Raw genomic sequence first — 19,412 nt, forward strand, 5'->3', positions numbered from 1 at the left:
TCCTGCTAGGTGATTCTGACCATGGCGTTGCTGCAATCATCACACCGTGTCCCAAAAGTTGTGGAGTTGGTTTTGGCTCTCGTGGCCGTTTATGCTGCTTTTAAAGTACTGACTGCATTTGTGCAATGGAGGAAACGGCAGGCTTTCATGAGAGAGAAGGGCTGTCTGCCAGCGCCTTGGGTCCCATCATGGGATCGCATCTATGGCCTTGATCTATTCTTCAAGAACATGGGACACCTCAAGAATCACACTTTGCTCGAGAAAACGAATCGACGTTTCCAAGAGACCAAATTCAGAACCTTCCAGCTGGTTGTCCTCGGCCGACACCTTCACCAAACCATCGAGCCTGAGAACCTGAAGACCATCCAAGCAATCGATTTCAAGAAGTGGAGCCTCGGAGAGCGCAGGAAGACTGCCTTCCACCCGCTTCTGGGAGAGGGTATCTTCACCACCGACGGGGCCGCATGGCAGCATTCACGCGAGATGCTCCGCCCGAACTTTGCCAGAACGCAAATCGGAAACATTGACACATATGAGAAACACGTTTCCCACTTGATCGCAGCGATCCCGGCTGACGGACAAACCGTCGATCTGTCGGAGCTCTTTTTCCGCCTCACCATCGATTCGGCGACGGAGTTCCTGTTCGGCGAGTCTGTCGAAACGCTGGTGAAAGGCACTGGCGCTGGCTTCACCGATGCGTTCACCCACAGCCAGGAGTACATCGCTAACAGTGCACGATGGGGCAAGTGGGCCAAATACTTCCCAGCGAACAAGCGATTCCAGCAAGATGCCAAGCTGGTCCACGACTTTGTCGATTACTTCGTGGACAAGGGCCTAGCGAAGGAGAAATCTGGCCAATCCGATCCCGAACGCTACGTCTTCATCGATGAACTCGTAAGCCAGACATCCGATCGTGTGCGCATCCGCAGCGAGCTTCTCAACATCTTGCTTGCCGGTCGCGACACCACCGCTTCGCTCCTCACGAATCTCTGGTTTGTCCTGGCCAAACGTCCTGATGTCTGGGCTCGGCTTCAAGCAGATGTCGCGCAGCTGGGAGGTGAGAAGCCAACCTTTGAACAGCTCCGGGACCTCAAGTATCTACGTGCACTCATGAACGAATCTCTTCGCGTACATCCGGTCGTACCGCTCAACAGCCGTCAAGCGACGGAGGATACTACCCTGCCACTGGGTGGCGGCCCGGATGGCCTTGCTCCTCTTTTCATGCCCAAGGGGTCAATCGTTGCGTGTAAGTCACACTCACCTGATCGATGAACCAAAGCCCCATGGAAGTAAGTCACTGACATCAAACTCGTGTAGGGAGCGTATACGCCATGCATAGGCGGAAGGACCTCTACGGCGAAGATGCAGAGGAGTTCAAACCCGAGCGATGGCTTGACGATCCCGTCACTGGCAGGAAGGGCTTGCGGACGGGCTGGGAATTTCTCCCTTTCAATGGAGGTGCACGGATTTGTCTCGGACAGCAATTCGCGCTCACCGAGGCTGGATATACCATCGTCCGCATGGCGCAGACGTTCAGTGAGATCGAAAGCCGGGATCCTAACGATTGGCAGGAATGGCTCACGCTCACCTGTACGAGCCTCAACGGTGCCAAAGTTGCGCTCAAGAGACGCTCGTGATTGTTCCACGTTGAGAAAACATCATATTCGGACGAATATGGTCGTGAAAATGTTCATTCTCAGAAGGTGTTGTGTTCACACGAACGTCATGAAATTCCTTTTGCAAATATTTCTCAAGGGGAAGAGGGGTTTGTTCGGAATAGGCAACTCATCTCTTGTGATTCATTCATTGGAATGATGACGCGTTGGAAGAGGTCTTGGCCTCCTCATCTCTTTTCCTCAGTTCGCGGGTCGTCATGCCGCGATAATTTTCGCTCGCCGGGATTGTGGATTAGTGTCATCGCACATGTGCTCGGAGAAGGATCAAAGGGGATGTGAAACGGGAAAGTGGATCACCTCGACCCATGAATTTCTTAGAACAAATCTTTCCACTCCGGTACACAGATGTTATACGGAGGCGGATTTTGGAATGAAGTTGAAATCTTTTCATTGGATTGCAAGAGGACAATTTCTCTTTGACCTCGCACAAGGCGGGAGTTGCAATCCATCAATGTTTGACATGCCATCGTCACTCCCGTCATCACCACATTCCACAAGGCCTTGTCAACCGCCTGCTAAGGTAACACCCACAAATTTAAGGACCCGCTGCTCGGAGCTTGTTGTGCTCTGTGAAACCTGTTGTGAACGCAAGGGCATTGCAAGAGAGGACCAGCTACTAGTTTCCGACCTTGCATGAATCTAGACATGCGTTTACGAACACAGTATGCAGGGCGGATAACCTTTTGTCGAGAGCATGGATGTTGATCAGAATGCCGCTATATTCGTGCCCCAGGACAGGGTGGTTTGACTTTCAAAGGGTGCACAGGGCACAAGAACATTGATTCTTTGATCATTGATCGATCATGGACAGGGTCTCAAACATTGTGCTCCCATGCATGTAAAGTTTTCGGATGTCATTGAAGCACCAGCGCCGTGCATGACGACGATGCCACTCCTGTCAATCTGGGTGCCCACCTCCTTGTCGTCGACGACTTCAAAACGCGCGTCATCGTGAACTCGGATCGCAGCCGTTCATGCTATACCAACCGAGATTGACTTGATCCAGCCTACATGGTCGAGGTAATCTTGCCTGAGCGATAATTGTGAAACATCATAGTGACACGGCGATTCGTGAACCCTTGAAAAGCGATTGACTTGTCAGAAAGGACGGTAGCAAGAGATCATCCAGGCGTCAGAGCTCGCACATGGAGGGGTCCATGGCGCAATGGCTGGAATACGACAATCTCCACGGCTCGAGATAATCCACGTCTTACTCCTCAAGATTCACTAGCGCAGCGCAGTGGTCGGACAGGCTTGTAGTGCGAGCGTGCCGGCGGATCTGCGCTTGGGGAGATGAAGCCGACGAGCAGCGGGATTCGTACCTGCAGCGTTGCGGTGGCTACCTCGTCGTCAGTACCTTCCGGGATGAGATGCAAGAAATGGAGCACGCGCCATCAGCGGACAGAGAAGCACGAGGGCAAAACTTGTCGGCCGAGGGATGCAAATCGTTGCAAGGATGATCAAGTGCTGTCGGTGGAGGATGATCGGCATCCGAGGCTTACTCTCTCACAAGAGGGACTGCAGCCACGGAGGTCGAGAACGACTGTTGTTTTCTTTGCAGGCGGGCACTTTCGAGTGCGCAGTGTCACAAGAGCCGCGGAAGCAGTTCCCCTGCCGCCTTCGGCAGGTTATGATCATCATCCTCGCAGTGGCTTCATTTGCAGAAATGCTCAGTGCTGGCATTTGCTCCGCTCGATCGGCGCTAAGCAGCTGAGGCTTCTGCAAATTATGCAGCAGAACGCACGTCCACCAGCGCGATCACCGTAATAAGTGCGAGTAGCGCGAGTGGAGGAATATCGTATAGAAAAGTCGTGTGTGTGACGGACTAAACCTGGTCTATGCAGAGCCCAACAATTTCAAAGCCATGCAGCGAGTGCAGGCGGAGATGGTCCTGATTCTGCTCTCTACTTCCGTTGCTCGGAATGTGTTGTCATGACAAGCCTCGTGCCGATATGAGGGCGACGAATCGAAGCTAGGTCATGACTATGTGTTGTGCGTGCGTCCGTCGCAGTCCGGTGCTGCAGATTGTACAGAGGGCAATGCGAAACGACGTCAGGCGCGACCGGGGAAAAAAAACCAGGCGAAACCGAAGCAAGGTAGAAGGAGGCCAAACGGCAAAAGCAAAAAGCCCGTGGTGCAAACCTAGAAGCACTCATTATCGGAGTATCTGTGGCCAGCTGCGTGCGAAAGAAAACACGATGGCGCCGGTTTACGCAATAGATGCGTGTCTCCTCTCAACACTTTGGCACAACGCCTGTCGAGCGCGCCCGAGTTGCAGCATGCATGTTTTGGCCGGGGCTCCACCAACTTCGCTCGGTCAGGGTCTCGCCGTCTCTGTAGCGCCTGGGCAATGAGGTGCGGGTGGAACCCGTTGGTTGTTTTTTTCCCCTCTGAAAGTCCGACGACGTCGCTGTCGCGCCATGTCTGACACATCGCCGTCGCGTGCCACATTGCTTGCACAAGCTAGATCGGGTCTCGTCAGCAGGAATGGGCGCCAATCCGCCGAACATAGAGCTCCTGCCCGCGACTCGGCGAGCACGACGACCACGGCAAAAGAAATGGGCGAGGCACATGCATGTCTGCAGAGGGTGGCATAGAAGCTTTTCCAGCGTCGTCAGTGCAGACGTTCGCGATAGGCGAGAAGCGCTAAAAGTCGTCATTCAGTAGTCCAATGTGTGGGTCCGGCGTCGAGCTACCCCAGTTTGATCCGACATCACTAGGCCGAATAAGCAATCGTCCACCCCTCCATGCCCGCCGAATGTGTGAGCGTAGGACGGCGGGATCGGAGGAGACACCAAGAATTGCGCGCTTTCCATCGGGCCACCTCGAACGGGCTCGACGACGACTTTCCAGACTCGCCTTCTCCTTCCAAATGGATTGCTGCAGCATTCAGCGCACATGGTCCATTCAGCCACAACGTGTACGCAGGTGCCGTGCAATCTTCGTACCATGGTTGCACACACATGCCATGTACTGCAGTTCCACCCAGACGAGCAGTGAGTGGCGGGCGCAACGGGCAATGTCGGCATCGGCGTCGGCGACATACTCGCAACAAGCTCGGCCGGGCCAGCGTGGTTCGATGGCACTAAGAAAGCATGGTATTGGTATCGTGGATGCGAGCCGATGGCCTCGGTTGCACTGACTGCTTCAGGGTTGTCTCTCTCGTGGGTAAGGGAAGACAAAACTATGTGGTGTCTGAGGTTCACGCATGATGAGCAACACCATCATCGTGATTGATTATATACGCGAGTACCTAGTAAGCAGGACTGCGTAAAAAAAATTGCAGGCGCGCGTCGGTGGTGTGTGAGGTTGAGCGAGCGTCGCTGGCTGACGATGAGGGTATGTACATGCATGTGTGGTGTGCAGCAGTCTCCGTCGGTGCCAAGAGGAGGACTTGTGCAGGTGCGATGAAGACGTGCAGGAAAAGAAAGACACCTCAGATACCTATGTACTGTACTGCACTGTACTGTACCGTACTGTTTGAATGATGATAGGAGCTGAAGACAGAGCGAGAGACCAGCATGTGTGTATCCTGTGCCTAAACTAGGTATGTGTGTATTTTCTCTAAGACAGTATGCCCATGTTTGTGTATGTGTGTGCAAGCGGGCGGGCGGGCGATGACCAACGCGCACATTTTGGCAGCCCTCTTGTAATAATCATTATCATCATCGAGCTTGCACAGAATTGTACGATGATCATGATTACCCGGCGTAAGAGGATACCAAATGCGGATAATAACGATGTGATCACAATAATAATAATAAGAACAATAATAATAAAAATGTTACCATACAGAAAACATTGGTGCGTGCGCGGATTTTACCGCCGAGCTTTCAAGTGTCCTTTGGATGGGGCATCGTGATTGACTGATCGATCGTTCCACCTAGAATAGATAGCCTCCCATGAGAGCGCGCGCGTGCGTAGTCGCCATAGCTGGAGGTGACGCAGTTGGTCCATATCTCACAGCCCTCGTCCTTTCGTCACATTTGCTGTGGAATGACCGTCTGCGACTCGGCGTCATTAATATTATGACTGTACTATCTTCTGGCGTTGGAATGGTGTTACCAAACCTAATAACCGACCGACCGTGAGGCCCAGGGCAATTTGAGCGAATGCTGACAGAGAAGACCAGAAAAGGCCCACCAGAAGCAAACGCCCGCCGTTGGCCCGCGTCAGATTGGTCCATCTATGGTACGAAAACCCACCGGTGATGAATCTAGCTCCGTCTTGCAATCATCAGCAGATCGCTTGCGATCAGCCAGAACGCAGAGATAATCACCTTCTCGTGGATGGCTGGATGGACGTGTGTAGGATGGATGCACACACGGGCACAGTAGCTGGCCCTCGTCCAAACCTGTGTCCATTGCGAAAAGATGACCCGATAATGCAGTATTAGTCTGTGGCCATGACAAGTACAAATTTACCTCTGTCATATCTTCATGCACCTCTGTTCATCTTCCTGTACGATATCCACCGAAGGGATCCATAGCCTGCGTTGCTAACACATATGCTTTACATACATGCTTTACATACCCTTAACCACGTCGAGGCTAGAGCACGCTACTCCAAGCCTCCAGGGCGTTGCCTTGCGTGCGTTCGATTGCGCTATGTGCCACCCTTGCATCCTGCTTGTGCCGTCCTTTGCGGTTCTGGTCGTCGCAATCTATTTCGTAGTCGCCGATTCGAGTAGGGTCGAGGCCGGCTCGTCTCAGCGCGCCTCAGATGCGTTCATGATGCGAGAACTACCAACAAACCGTCGGCCTTACTCAGTGAAATCGGCAGGCCATGATCAATACGAATACGTTGCTGTGGCAAGTGTAGTGCAGTAGCTTGGTCGTCTGACTCTCCGGCCGACGGCAAGAGATCTTGGTTGTTAGGGTTTAGTGCTTATCGTGGTGGAGAGTGTTTCGCTGGGCACGCACATGGCCGGACCGTTGTTGGGAATGGTATCACTCGTGACAAAGGACAGTTCCGTCTGGCCGTGCACACACACGCAGTCCGTTCCAACTTTTGCCATGTGCTCGTTTTCAAGATTGGTTCGAATGCACATTGATGAGAGAGACCACCAACTTCGTTGCGCCGAAAGCGACCCCATATCGCGACCGATCAGGCAACTATACCAGCAACCATCAGGCATGCTCGTATATGCTGACCGGCATAATGAATCCACAATAGCTGTTCAGATGTGGATCATCATGATCGTTCTGGGTTTCCTGGTCTGGTACGTAGCTATCTTGACAGGAGTCCTGAACGACGTGCAGACGGTGGTGGATGCGGCACAAAAGATCATGGAGCTTTGCTTCCCACATTCTGGTCCGGGTCAGACCATCGAACAAAAGAGATGTGTTTCTGAGTCCCGTCCATGTCCACGTCAGGCAGGTACCACAGCAGGAGTGATCGTCTCGGGAAGGACAATGCACTGTGTTTTTTCCATTGATGGGAGAGGAAATGAAGGGCCTATTGTCATTGCACAACAGTACAGATGCGGATAGAAGGCGTAGTCTTGCGGGTTCGCAATCGGCGCAATGCGCTACCAGACTTTGTGCAATCGTTGAGGACTAAGAAGCTGCCTTGCTGGGCCTCTTTTGTTGTTACACGCAATCCAAAAAGCCATTATGCGCTCCACTATGGAGGTCCGGTGAGAGAGTGACGACGAGAGCAGTATCTAGTGGTGGTGATGGTGGTGGTGGTGTCGTCGGAGAAAGAAGATGGTGGTGATGGTGATGGTGGTGGTGGAGCATGGATCATGGGCGGGAAAGCCAACAAGAGGAGGGTCCATGCGAGCAAGCAAAAGGCATGAGGGTGCAGTGCAGTGCAGTGCAGTACAGGTGGTGAAAAGTCCACATGGGCATTGCTATCGCCCCTGCCTCTACCTACCTCATTCTGACTTAGCCACCGACCGAATTGCCCGTCGTACAGTACCACAAAGAATCTAATAAAACAAAGCCCGGCGTGCAGCGGACACTAAGCGCTCGCATGACAAGTCGCAACCGAGGAAAACCCTCGAAAATGTCATGCATGAGTGCTCATTCTCGTTCGAGCCAAGTTCCATGCCTATATATCTTTCCACGTCGCCCATCATGTCGATTAAAGATTGCAAGTGCTCTCAGCGACAGTTTCTTCTCTGTCGAAAGCGATCTTTGTTTTCAATTTGGTTTCATGCATGCTTCACGTTGAGCCCACCATTCGAGTCCATCTATTGTCAGTTCTGCTCTATTGAACCCTCTGGCGTCACACTCGTTCCCAGCGTTGCAATATGATCACCTGGCTCCATGTTGCCATTTTTGCTTGGTAAGTCTCAGATCGCCAGATCGGCTCCGTTCGCAATGTCGGATATGGAGATTGGACAACTGCCCTTCTCGCTAGTCAAGACATGCTATCGAACATCCAATGCCGATTTTGACACCTGCATGTTCTGACGCCTTATCAACAGGTTATTTCGCTACATCCGTTTGATTGTCAACTGTATCTCACATTGGACGTTTCGACCGATCCCCATCCCGGACGAGCCGTCATATTCCTCACAAGATGTCACCATCATTCTGCCAACCATTGCCACAGGGGGAGATGAATTGGCGAGGACGCTACGCAGCTGCGTTCAGTCCGATCCTCACGAGATTCTCCTGGTGACGGTAGACGCGAACGTGGAAAGGCTCAGCCAGCTGGCAAATCAGATCTCTCGCAAGAAGATCCGCATTCTGAGTGTTGGGAAAGCCAACAAACGGAGGCAGATGTGCCGTGCCATCCCCGAGGTGACCACACGCATCACCATCTTCGTTGATGATGATGTTATTTGGCCAACCAAGGTGTTGCCGTGGATCCTGGCACCTTTCGAGGATGATCGAATGGGTGGAGTCGGGACTTCACAGCGATTGCGAAGGCCTGAGGGATCTCCGACGATTCTCAAGAATGTATGGAGCTTCCTCGGAGCTGCTTACCTGGAGCGACGCAATTTCGACTGTTCAGCCTGTCTGCACATCGACGGTGGCCTGCCATGTCTTTCTGGTCGCACAGTGGCCTATCGGAGCTGCATTCTGCAGGACCCTGCCTTCACGCACGGTTTCGCAAATGAAGTCTGGCGGTCATGCCAGCTCAACGCCGATGATGATAATTTCATCACGCGCTGGGTGTACTCGCACAAATGGAAGATTACCATGCAGTACCACCGCGAAGCCGAGGTTTTGACAACACTGGAAGACAGCCCAAAATACCTCAGCCAATGCTTGCGCTGGGTGCGAAGCAATTGGCGGAGCAATCTGACGAGCATGTTCGTGGAACGACATTACTGGTGGTAAGTGGATGCGATTCGGCAGCGAGAAGCCAAAGCGGAGATTTCTCGCTCGAGCATTGACCCTCGATGGAGGGGCAAGCGCTGCACGAGGAGAGATGGACGTTGCATTGCGGCCGAGCGATCACAGGACATGAACAACATGCTAACTGAATGGTGTGCTATTTAGGACGCAACCTTGGAGCACGTACTCTGTGCTGCAGACCACCATTACCGCCTGGGCCTTTGTATACGATGTGTTTGTTTTCAGCGCCTGGTATCAGGCATCGACATCCTGGCCGCACGAAAATCGGGTCCAGCTGTGGGTATTTTTGTTCACGTGGACTTTCGTCTTCAGTAAGACCGTCAAGCTGTGGGGACATTTCTTGCGATACCCTGTGGACGTTGTTTTTATTCCTGTTTATATCTCGTTCGGATATTTTCATGGCCTGATCAAATTATATGGTCTCTTCACATTGAGCGAGGTGAGTCCGCACGAGGGAATTTACCGCTCCGGCTTCTTCCCCGCGCCAGCGCGCTTGTCGGAGCCGGGAGACCAAGTTCGTGATCGCTGACCGCCTTTTCAATACAGACCACATGGGGCAGCAGAGCTGGCGCCGATGAAGACGATCGAATGCGTATGATTCGATTGCCGCGTTACGGCAGCGCTGTGCCTGACGGAGGCAAATCCGAAATGTTCGACTACGCGCAGGATTCGCCGGCTCTGGATGACGACCAGCTCCCTGCTTACGACCTTCACGATCAACGCTGATGATGACGATACGACTGCTTTGCTTTCACACACTTTTTTTCCCTTCTACAACGTCACGATTGACGACACTCTTGATCCCGATTCATATCATGCTTCTGGAATGACACCCACCAAGCGATATGTTCCTCACATCGGGAATCACTTGCACTCTTGGTTGATCACTTTATCATCGACAATGACCATCGTGCTTCTCGTTCGAGACCATCTTTTCACCTGGTGGCATGCCATGCAGTTCTACTCACGGCTGGGCCAATCGCCTGCCGCGTTGATCTCCTACATTTTGTTCTCTACCGTGAGCCTCATTGCAACATTGCGACTCGACCTTTGGCAGCGGAAAAGTTGGAGTACTGGCGTTTGGGTTCCACAACTCTGTTCGCAATACGCAGCAAGTTTATTTTCGAGAGCATTAGGTTCTTTCAGGCCAGCATTGGCTGTTTCGGCGTTTTGGGTTTGGGGAAGGCTTGTCCAATCTGTTGGTATGGCCTGAGAGCTTTGCCTTTCTGGTCCCGCGATTGTTTGTTTGCGTGTTTTTGATCGATACTAGGTGGAGGCCTTTCTATACAGCTGGAGAGATGTAATAATATTCAAGCGCTTTTTGAAAGCCGATCATCGTGATGCTGCACGTATTTCCGAGAGTTTTTGCGATACTGGAGATGCACAAGTATGCGAATTCCGTCTCAAGCTGGCAGGTGTGCGTACAGCTAAGTGCAGGTGTGCTCCCACATCTAATAAAATCCGTCATGCAGGTGTGACGACGCGCGCGTCGGCACGAAAGCTTCAGCTGCCGGGACTGCATACGACTGCAGCACCTAAAACGGAGATAATGCCTATCACCCGACAGCCCCGATTTCATTGACGACGATTATTTGGACACACGGAATATGTCACTCATGCATCGCGAGCGAGGTTGATATACACGTCTCACAATGCCTGCGGCCTCGCCAGGCATGTCACAGACCTCGTCACAAACCTTCCCAGGCACTCCCGCCGTGTGTTTGCAATCCCTGAGCAGCTTTACCTATCGCCAATCGCGTTACATCGCATACCTTGCCGGCTCACAACTCAACATCCTCTCTTCTCCGAACACCCTCGTCCAAGCTGTCCCGTTCAAGAGCACTCTGCTGTCTGTGATAGCAGAAAGTGATAATGGACGACTCGTAGTCGCTACCAGGGACGAAGTCTTCGTATTGAAGCCTGAAATAGAAGGATGGTCACGGGTTTGGTGGGAGACATCGTTGCTATTGAAACGCGAAGATGCAGGTGATACAGCGCAGTGGCTCTGCTGGGGCGATGATGGCGAAGTCTTGGTCGGTGGCACTCATGCGCTGTCTCTTTTTTCGAGCTTGCCCTCCTCGCGGGTCAGCTCATCTGCAAATGTCGCCCTCTGTGGAGGTCGCGTCGAGACACGACATCCGATGTGGGCCATACTTGTAGCGTCGCCTGTTCTATTTGCCGAATTCAGCCCAAGTGCGACGCTCATTGCAACATGTGCATCTTACGATCGGTTGGTGAAGATTTGGCGTCGATTGTCATTTGAAGAAGGATTGTTCGACTACACATATCTACCTCATCCGGCCATTGTCACTCACATAAGTTGGCGTCCACTGGAGGATGGCTTGGAAGAGCGAAGAAGCAGTGGTCTGAGCTGGAGGCATGATGAAAACCCAGAGGTTCTGTACACACTTGCAGTTGATGGAGTCTTGCGAATATGGCGTACTGGTGGCACGCATGATTCAGATATCCTAAAGCTCTTCACGGCTATCAATCTCGTCTCTGCAATACCTCAATCACCAAGCCTGTCGAGCTCTGCTACGATAACACCACGTTATATGTTCTTCATACCTTCAAATCAATTTAGCGCAGCAGTCAATGCGTCCATCGGTCTTCCACAAAGCAACGAAGCAAGTCATTCAATTGAGCATCTGAAAGAAATTGCGTCGCAAACGCCAGACATCATCGTCACACTCGACGGACAAGGGCACATGTCTGCTTGGGGGATCCAAAGTATCGGCCACAAGCGTCGATCACAGGAAGCAAGATTCGATCAGCCATACCATATTGCGCACGCAGAGGGCTTACCGATCAAGCTGATGAAAGGCGTCCCCATGATGTTTACCAACTGGTTTCAACATGATCGACTGCAGCTGTTATGCCACGAGATATCCAAACATGGGAGCATCACCTGGTGGGAAGGCGGCATCGAGACATTCATGTCTCCTTCAGCGACAGGATCAGAACGGCTTCAGCTCCGCGGAAAGTGGTGCGGTCACGACCGCAGGATAGACGGAATACAGAGCACCCCAAATTCTGTTGTGACTCGCGCTGATCGCGATGCTGCCAGATGGGTAGTGTCTTCGTGGGGTGTTTGGGATTGTGTCACTCGTGTGACGGCACAGTCTACAATCATAGACGCCACGTTTCTGGAAAGGTGCGATATGCTGCTGACCGTACACGCTTCCGAGTACGCCATCTGGGACAAAGAAGGCCGACAAATCGCCGTAGCCGCGCACGCGACTGATAGGGGAGCCGGCGTCATACATGTAACGGAATCGAATGCGAAGATGGTGACTGGCTTCTTTGTCCAGACCGTCCCTGGACCGTTGACTCAATGGACTGTAAGGAGATGGGCAGGCACGATTGACTCGAAGTGTTCGTTGGAAGTAAATGGCGGCGAAAAATCGGAAAGGCTTGCAGAACATTTCATCCTACCACTACGGAGTACAACGCCCACGAAGACACTAGATATCGCTAGCATCTCCCGAGATGGACTTTATCGAAAAGTGCTCAACGCCGATGGCATACATTCCCTCCCTCAAGACGCTGTCAAATTCGCAACCGGTGTCGACCATATCTCCGCTTTTGCTGCCAGTGATTCCATAATTGCATTGGCCGCAAGCGAGAGCAAGGAGCTGAGGGTTCTAAACGCCAACGATAGCTACGTAGAATTTAAGCAACAGACGGACGAAGAAGTCTCCTCGCTGGTCATATATAACGGAGAAGAAGACATCCCTATCATTGCAGTCGGATATGCACACAAAATAGAGATCTTGGTGCGACGTCAATACGCCCCAAGCTCTTCAGACTTTTCATCGTGGATGATTGCGAAAACAATATCCATCGCAAACAAGGGACTGAAGATCGAAGATCTGGCTTGGGCATCACGATTCCAACTTGCATTCACAGCTGGGAACAATTTATTCTTCGTCAACACCGATGTGATCTCTGCAGAGCTCCCTCAGGATTCACAAGAGAGGATAAGAGCCGCTACAAGCGAAGCAGCCGCTGTGGATTTGCATCACACTGCTCATTTACTGCAAGCAACCCTTCCACAATGGAGTCCCCTTTATCTCTCGACATTACTTCGACGCGGAGATTTTCACTTTGTGGCCGACATACTGATCGAATTGGCGACCAAACTCAAATTCTGGAGTAGTGGTGATGAACTCAGACTTGATATCAAAGAGACGTTCGTGACACAAGCATACCGCAAGCCAACTTCCACGCTTGTGCTAAGCGAAGACGTATTCGACGATCTTCGTGACCTTCTCGCCGAAAAAGAGCTTCCATATATTACAAGAGCCGAGCAGCAGGACCTCCAAACCTTCATCAACACTATGGCCTACTTGAGGCAACATGTCAATGCTTTAGACCGGAATGCTGTACATTTTCTCTTCGAATGGAAATGGCAGCTGCAACGATCAAACCCCGACAATTCCGCAGAATCCACATCATCATCTCCTCCTCCTCCTCCTCCTCCTCCTCCTCCTCCTCAACCCCCAGTAATAGACTGGCAAACCATCGCGACAGTACATCAAAGCAATACACAGCAACCTCTGCTTGACATTCTCGTACTACACTACGATAATAAATTGACGTGGCCGATTGTCCGCAATCTAGGCCTATTGTCCTGGCTCACCGACCATGCAACTCTCGGGCAGGTTGTCGAGCAGGTGGCACAATCAGCATACAAATCTCAGCAGCCGGCAGATCCCATCGATGCCTCACTATATTTTCTCGCTCTACGCAAGAAACCCACATTGGTCAGCCTGTGGAGAATCGCAACTTGGCACAAAGAGCAGAAGTCCACCTTGAATTTCCTCAAGCGTGATTTCAGCCAAGCAGATGCTCGAACGGCTGCAAGGAAGAATGCTTATGCTTTAATGGGTAAGAGACGGTTTGAATATTCTGCTACCTTTTTCTTGCTTGCAGATGACCCTCAGTCAGCCGTCAATGCGCTTGCAGGTCAATGCGAGGACATCGCGCTGGCCATCGCCGTCGCTAGACTCTATTGCGGTGATGGATCAGATGTGTTGAAACAGCTGATCGAGAGTCGATTGCTGCCCATGGCGCAGCAAGAAGGGAATAGGTGGCTTTCCAGCTGGTGCCATTCTGTGCTCAACCAGCGAAAAGAGGCCGCCGATGTTCTGGTGGCACCTTTATCAACCGGTCAGAGCAAGAAGCGTTGGCAGCAAGATCATCCCGATGTCATGACTCTTTACAAGCAAGTGCGGAGCACGCCAAGCGACTACGAGTATCAAGCTGTGCTCAGGTCAGCCAGAGTTCTGCAGAGAATGGGTTTGTGGTCATTATCCTTGGGGCTCGTAGCGGGTTGGGAATTCGCGCGTCCTTCAACGGTGGCTGCTACATCCCATAGGCAGAATCTTGGCGCCAATGGCGTTGATGATCATATCAAATCTCCGGAGGCAACAGCTGCGTCTGTGGCAGTACCAACATCGGCGACAGATTCGTCCTCGCTGTTGGATGCATTCTCGCAGCCGCCGAACGCTATCGTGTCTGCTGAGGACGATCAGGCCGCGCGTAAAGCCAAAGCCGCAGAGCTGCTCTTAAAGCTGAAAGCTAAAAAGGACAAAGTCGTGCCGCCATCCGATGTTGTGAAGAAACCACCACCAACACAGTTCAAGGAGCCCGAGGCAAATTCTTTGTTAGATAGCTTTGGCTTTTAAGTTGGGCGAAGTAATTCTGAGGATTTGCCACGATTCTGATAGATGGGAACAATGATTATTGGGGTTAGCTCGAAGTGCAGTAGGGGGCATTTGTGACTAGATCTAAGTTTCGGTCTCGACTCGAAAATTCTAGACACTCCATTCTGACATTGCATGTTGTATCTCGTTACAGAGCGAATTCTATTTTTGATCAAGAAGAAATTGGGCGGAAAAGATTTGTAGACGTAGGAAATGGTAGAAAGCATGCACGATGTTACAAAGCGTCTGTGCATTGTCCGAGCACAATCTCTGGCCGGCCGATGATACAGCAAGAGCTCCTCTCCTCTCCGCTACTACCGTACAATGAGGATTAGTTGTCCTCGCTCCTGCTGTGCATTTTCCATTTGGACCGTGTGAATCGATATCCCGAGTCCCGAGTCCCGAGGACCATCTAGTGATCTCCGTGGGGAGGCTGACCGCGGTAGCCGACAATGTTAAAACGACCGATGATCTCACCAACGGAGAAGAAACCAAGAGTCTCAGCGGCAACGACACCGACGGTCAAAAGGGCACCGTGGTCACCCTCTCTTAATCGGGCAATAAATGATTGTGGGTTGGCAGCAGCGGCCTCGGCGGTGTGCGCGGCAGTCTGAGCGGCGGACTGAGCAGCCTTCTGTGCTGCGGGTGAAGTGAGCGAGGACGGGTTGCGCAGAGCGTTTTGGAGCGGTGTCAGGTAAGACTGAACAGATTGGAGGGTTCTGTATGTAGGTCAGTATGGTGTCACATTGAATGGCTGCCCCGTTTGGCAGGAGTTCTTACGGTGGCTGCATGCCGCGACCAGTGTAGATGAGCTTTGCAAGCTCACCACCAACTTTTGCGTAGTAGATGGTCGGAGGGATAAGACCTGCTCAGACAATTTCAGTCAGTGATTGATAAGTTGGCCATTGCAAGCATCCCTTCTAACCTTGAACGAAAGAGACAACCTGGCCAACGCGACCGCCGGCATTTTGAGCAGTGTTTGCAGCGGCGGTAGCGGCGTTGCTCACGGTAGAGCTTGCGCTGCTAGTCACCTTCGAGAGGCCCTGTTGCGCCTTTGCAGCAGTGTTTTGAACAGCTTCCGTGGCCTTCGCGGCTCCTGAAGACGCAGCATTGGCAGCCTCGGTAGTGGTAGAGGCAGCCCGTCGCTGCACGAGAGTCTTTGATTGCCGGATCGCCAGACGTGCTAGCGAAGGAGATGACATGGCTGCGGTGATGTGTATTTTGATGTTGCCGTGCAATGGTCAGCGCATGTAATTAGCGGTCGTGGAATCGCGTGTTCTTGGATTTTTTGGGAGGTTGGAGGAAGCTGTTCGGAAAGGCGCGGGAAGAGCCGAGCTCCGGATCGCGTCCCACTGCTTTCGGCTTGGGCTAAGTCTGCCGACTGTGACGGAATGGTGGAACGTGCTCGCTTTTTGGTCGCTGGAAATAATTTTGAGAGTTTGACCTGCGCGGAACAGAATGTAGCAAAGATGGACACATTCAGGCTTCTTTCGCGGTCGACGAAACTCTCAAACAACTCACAGGCAGGCCGAGAGAGACGAACGATCACGCCATCCAGTGGCCCTGCTCTTTCGGTCCAGCATATTTCAACACCTAATTCACAAGATGTGCCTCCAATATCTTCGCGAAAGAGGAAGCGATCGCTCAAGGCGCCCGAGAGCAACGACCCCCTAAATTTTTTCAGCGATGGAGGACTGGATAGCTCGTTTAAGGCGGCTAGTAGAAATGGACTGTCTATCAACGACAACACCGTGAACGCGGCAGCTCAGGAACACGGCGAGGATGACTCCATTGTGCTGCAGATGGCGCCGGAAGTTCCTCTTGAGCAGATAAAGGGTATCATGAAACGGCACAAACTGAAGGTAGCTTGGCTCAATGCACCTGTTGTGCAGAAAAAGCATCGTCGGAAAGGACAGCGAGCAAATCTCAATGCAACAGGAAAAGTGGACAAACCCTCCTTGTTTCCGCAGCCTTTGCAGGAGTTCAGTGAGCTACGTACTCGCTTTTCGCTCTCGAGCAGATTAGCACAGAATATCGCAAATGAAGGCTACACTCTTCCTACCGAAGTACAACTCGGCGCACTTCCCATTCTGCTTGATACTCCCACCAACTTTCTGCCTGCTGTTGAGTCAGATACTCTGAATGTGTCGCAGGTAGATCTACTCTCTGTGGCTCCCACTGGAAGTGGCAAAACATTGGCATTCATGATCCCTCTAATACACAACATAGTCAAGCGGAAGGCCGCTGAGAAGGAGCGCAAGCGCGTTGCTTCGGCAATGGTACTTGCTCCAACCAAAGAGCTGGCAGCTCAGATCGTCAACGAAGCAAAAAAGCTTTGCATAGACACTGGAGTCAGAGTAGTCATGGTCAAGAAGGGGATGCGACTGGCCCAGGAGCGTGCCATAGTTCCAGACGACAATGCTCACGACTCTGACGAAGGCGAACAACACGACGCCACTGTGGTCAAAGCCGACATCCTTGTCTCGACACCCGGCGTATTGGCTGGTATATGCAAAGAGGCTGTCACACAAGATGCGACCACTCTCACGCATGTAAGTCAACTTATTATGGACGAAGCGGACGTTCTACTTGACCCGTTATTTCGGGACCAGACCCTTTCTATATGGAACTCTATCGGCGGCGAGGATCTTCGCGTGAGCCTGTGGTCCGCCACTATGGGCAGCAACATCGAGCAGCTTGCGCTCTCTACGATTGAAAGGCGACTTGCATCACTATCGGTAGAAACAAAGCAGCCTTTGACTGGAAAGCCATTGGTCAGATTGGTTGTAGGACTAAAGGACTCAGCACTGCCGAATGTTGAGCACCGTCTGGTCTATGCTGCTTCGGAACAGGGGAAGCTCATGGGCCTGCGTCAACTGTTGCACCCGACGACGACCTCTGCCGAAACAGGGCCTCCCTTGTTACCGCCTTTCCTGGTCTTTACGCAGACTATCGAAAGAGCTGCTGCCCTGCATTCCGAGCTGAGATATGATATACCTGCAGAAGCCGGAGGCATAAGCCGCATAGCGGTGCTCCATTCCGATCTCTCCGACCTTGTCCGCGACGGCGTGATGACGCGGTTCCGCAAAGGTGAGATCTGGGTTCTGATCACAACAGATCTACTATCGCGAGGCGTTGACTTTCGGGGCGTCAACGGTGTCGTAAATTACGACATTCCGACCTCGAGCGCAGCCTATGTACACCGAGTGGGCCGTACTGGCCGTGCTGGTCGGCAAGGCGGCGTCGCAGTCACACTCTATACAAAGGAGGACATTCCTTACCTCAAACCAATCGCTAATTTGGTTGCTGCGGCGCAAAAGCGAAGCGCAGACGGTGGCGAAGGTGGCGAGAGACATGGTGTCGACCAGTGGCTGCTCGACGCCCTGCCCAGCCTGAGCAAGAAAGCGAAACGGGATCTACGAAAGCATGGCGTGGAATCACGCACTGCGCGTGGAAGCGTCAAAGACCCGAAGTCAGCGCGGCAGGCTAGAATCAGTACCAAGGCAGGCTACATCAGGCGAGAAGAAAACAAGCGCAAGGGCGCCATCGCTGGTAGTCAACATCGCAAGTCTGCAGCCGAGGCCGAGAGCGAGAGCGAGGAGGAATTTGCGGGTTTTGAATGAAGTTCATACGAACATTGTACGATAGATCACAAATCTGTTCGACGAACATGATGTGAGGTAGTCCTTTGCGTCCACCTACTTGACCCGTTGCTCAAAATTATGGGCTGCAACGATGGTGTGATCTGTCCTGTGAGGGTGCGATCGTGAATACCGAAACATACCATTGTTGGAATGCTCTTGCGCGACCCGTGCTGGCTGCGAATGTGCTATGGGAGGCAAGGTGCCTCACCTGGGCTCCTCGAAGTGTATGTGACTGGCTTCCAGCCACAATCGGCATCATGGGTAGCTAATCCGAGTCATCGTACGTCGCGATGACGTGATGGGCATGATCATCCGATCCGCGCGCACTGCAGAGACTGTGTGCGCAATTGATCCGAGTCCGAACCCGGAAAGATAGTGCGTCCAAAATCCTCACGCATTCGCAGCGGCACGTGCCTGACCTGCCGCCGTTGTCTTCTGCTTTTCCTTGGACTCCTTCTCAGCATCAAGGTAGAACTGCTTGAACTTGTCCTCTGACCAGCCGTTGCTCAACGCGATCTCTTTTAGCGATTCCTGAAAGGCAAGCTGGAGTTCCACGAACTCAACAGTCTTGCCCAGCACTACCGCCTCGCTGCGACCTTGGCCTTTCATGGTCGGCACAATGTCGCAGAGGGAGTCGAAACCGGCGCGGATGGCATCGCGACGCTTTTTCTCACTAGCTATGTGATTCTGGCGCTTTTCCTCCTCAGTCAGCCGCGGCTTTGCCTGTTGGTTCCCGGAAGGCGATTCGGCGTCGGACATCGAGAAGGCGACGAATCTTTTGCTGCAGGAAGGGCTGGTGGCACTGCAAAGCTGATGTACGTAGACACGTAGTTTGAGTGGCGAAAGCCTCGATCACGAAGGTACTCTCCCAGATGTTGTGAATAGATTGCTGAGGTGAAATGTGGTACTACAAAACGAGATCATAAGACCATGCAAAGCTAGCGATCGGCGCGAGACATGAAGCGTGTCGTATTGAAGTCAGGGAGGAATGTGCTTGTGTGCTGCGTGATTTGAGAACAATGTTGGCATAGTTTGTGTCGACTCTAGGCGCCTGCTGACTGCAAGTAATGA

General features: G+C 52.3%; 9 protein-coding genes across 9 annotated transcripts; 6 read left to right on the plus strand and 3 right to left on the minus strand.

Moving 5' to 3' along the window:
* Positions 1 to 21: 21 nt before the first annotated feature.
* On the plus strand, positions 22 to 1,637 carry K489DRAFT_407971 (putative P450 monooxygenase; the record flags this gene model as incomplete). Its single annotated transcript, XM_033607421.1, has 2 exons — positions 22 to 1,246; positions 1,318 to 1,637. 2 exons carry the CDS (start codon positions 22 to 24, stop codon positions 1,635 to 1,637), a joined length of 1,545 nt encoding a protein of 514 aa, XP_033462327.1.
* A 1,004-nt stretch (positions 1,638 to 2,641) lies between these two features.
* On the plus strand, positions 2,642 to 3,549 carry K489DRAFT_154263 (uncharacterized protein). The gene has a single exon (XM_033599241.1). The coding sequence runs from the start codon at positions 2,970 to 2,972 to the stop codon at positions 3,441 to 3,443; it is 474 nt and encodes a 157-aa protein (XP_033462328.1). The 5' UTR covers positions 2,642 to 2,969; the 3' UTR covers positions 3,444 to 3,549.
* Positions 3,550 to 4,092: 543 nt separating this feature from the next.
* K489DRAFT_154341 (uncharacterized protein) lies at positions 4,093 to 4,967 on the minus strand. The gene is made up of 2 exons (XM_033599242.1): positions 4,373 to 4,967; positions 4,093 to 4,322 (listed from the first exon to the last, which is right to left on the minus strand). The coding sequence occupies exons 1-2, from the start codon at positions 4,718 to 4,720 to the stop codon at positions 4,155 to 4,157; spliced, it is 516 nt and encodes a 171-aa protein (XP_033462329.1). The 5' UTR covers positions 4,721 to 4,967; the 3' UTR covers positions 4,093 to 4,154.
* A 1,086-nt stretch (positions 4,968 to 6,053) lies between these two features.
* Positions 6,054 to 7,314, plus strand: K489DRAFT_399507 (uncharacterized protein). Its single transcript, XM_033606966.1, has 2 exons — positions 6,054 to 6,493; positions 6,554 to 7,314. The coding sequence occupies exons 1-2, from the start codon at positions 6,197 to 6,199 to the stop codon at positions 7,166 to 7,168; spliced, it is 912 nt and encodes a 303-aa protein (XP_033462330.1). The 5' UTR covers positions 6,054 to 6,196; the 3' UTR covers positions 7,169 to 7,314.
* Positions 7,315 to 7,814: 500 nt separating this feature from the next.
* Positions 7,815 to 9,993, plus strand: K489DRAFT_154358 (glycosyltransferase family 2 protein). Its single transcript, XM_033599243.1, has 4 exons — positions 7,815 to 7,967; positions 8,110 to 8,967; positions 9,134 to 9,428; positions 9,536 to 9,993. The coding sequence occupies exons 1-4, from the start codon at positions 7,933 to 7,935 to the stop codon at positions 9,713 to 9,715; spliced, it is 1,368 nt and encodes a 455-aa protein (XP_033462331.1). The 5' UTR covers positions 7,815 to 7,932; the 3' UTR covers positions 9,716 to 9,993.
* A 648-nt stretch (positions 9,994 to 10,641) lies between these two features.
* On the plus strand, positions 10,642 to 14,679 carry K489DRAFT_429578 (uncharacterized protein; the record flags this gene model as incomplete). The annotated part of the gene is made up of 1 exon (XM_033608378.1): positions 10,642 to 14,679. One exon carries the CDS (start codon positions 10,642 to 10,644, stop codon positions 14,677 to 14,679), a length of 4,038 nt encoding a protein of 1,345 aa, XP_033462332.1.
* A 430-nt stretch (positions 14,680 to 15,109) lies between these two features.
* On the minus strand, positions 15,110 to 15,899 carry K489DRAFT_314076 (uncharacterized protein; the record flags this gene model as incomplete). Its single annotated transcript, XM_033600988.1, has 3 exons — positions 15,110 to 15,416; positions 15,478 to 15,565; positions 15,623 to 15,899. 3 exons carry the CDS (start codon positions 15,897 to 15,899, stop codon positions 15,110 to 15,112), a joined length of 672 nt encoding a protein of 223 aa, XP_033462333.1.
* Positions 15,900 to 16,149: 250 nt separating this feature from the next.
* K489DRAFT_377847 (P-loop containing nucleoside triphosphate hydrolase protein) lies at positions 16,150 to 18,755 on the plus strand. Its single transcript, XM_033604254.1, has one exon. It carries the CDS (start codon positions 16,167 to 16,169, stop codon positions 18,318 to 18,320), a length of 2,154 nt encoding a protein of 717 aa, XP_033462334.1. The 5' UTR covers positions 16,150 to 16,166; the 3' UTR covers positions 18,321 to 18,755.
* On the minus strand, positions 18,750 to 19,079 carry K489DRAFT_299442 (uncharacterized protein; the record flags this gene model as incomplete). The annotated part of the gene is made up of 1 exon (XM_033600377.1): positions 18,750 to 19,079. A coding segment is annotated over one exon (330 nt), but the record flags the coding sequence as incomplete, so codon positions are not given.
* Positions 19,080 to 19,412: the final 333 nt, after the last annotated feature.

This window comes from Dissoconium aciculare, assembly GCF_010015565.1.
Source record: "Dissoconium aciculare CBS 342.82 unplaced genomic scaffold K489scaffold_3, whole genome shotgun sequence".
Taxonomy (NCBI): domain Eukaryota; kingdom Fungi; phylum Ascomycota; class Dothideomycetes; order Mycosphaerellales; family Dissoconiaceae; genus Dissoconium; species Dissoconium aciculare.

Excerpts from the sequence above, each read along its gene's own strand:
- K489DRAFT_154341 (XM_033599242.1), bottom strand. The coding sequence starts at position 4,720 with ATGTCGCCGACGCCGATGCCGACATTGCCCGTTGCGCCCGCCACTCAC. Across the intron at positions 4,323-4,372 it reads TGATGTCGGATCAAACTGGG|CGCTTCTCGCCTATCGCGAA; the intron begins GTAGCTCGACGC and ends GACGACTTTTAG.
- K489DRAFT_154358 (XM_033599243.1), top strand. The coding sequence starts at position 7,933 with ATGATCACCTGGCTCCATGTTGCCATTTTTGCTTG. Across the intron at positions 7,968-8,109 it reads CATGTTGCCATTTTTGCTTG|GTTATTTCGCTACATCCGTT; the intron begins GTAAGTCTCAGA and ends CCTTATCAACAG. Across the intron at positions 8,968-9,133 it reads GTGGAACGACATTACTGGTG|GACGCAACCTTGGAGCACGT; the intron begins GTAAGTGGATGC and ends TGTGCTATTTAG.
- K489DRAFT_377847 (XM_033604254.1), top strand. The coding sequence starts at position 16,167 with ATGGACACATTCAGGCTTCTTTCGCGGTCGACGAAACTCTCAAACAAC.
- K489DRAFT_154263 (XM_033599241.1), top strand. The coding sequence starts at position 2,970 with ATGAAGCCGACGAGCAGCGGGATTCGTACCTGCAGCGTTGCGGTGGCT.
- K489DRAFT_399507 (XM_033606966.1), top strand. The coding sequence starts at position 6,197 with ATGCTTTACATACCCTTAACCACGTCGAGGCTAGAGCACGCTACTCCA. Across the intron at positions 6,494-6,553 it reads AATACGTTGCTGTGGCAAGT|GGTTTAGTGCTTATCGTGGT; the intron begins GTAGTGCAGTAG and ends CTTGGTTGTTAG.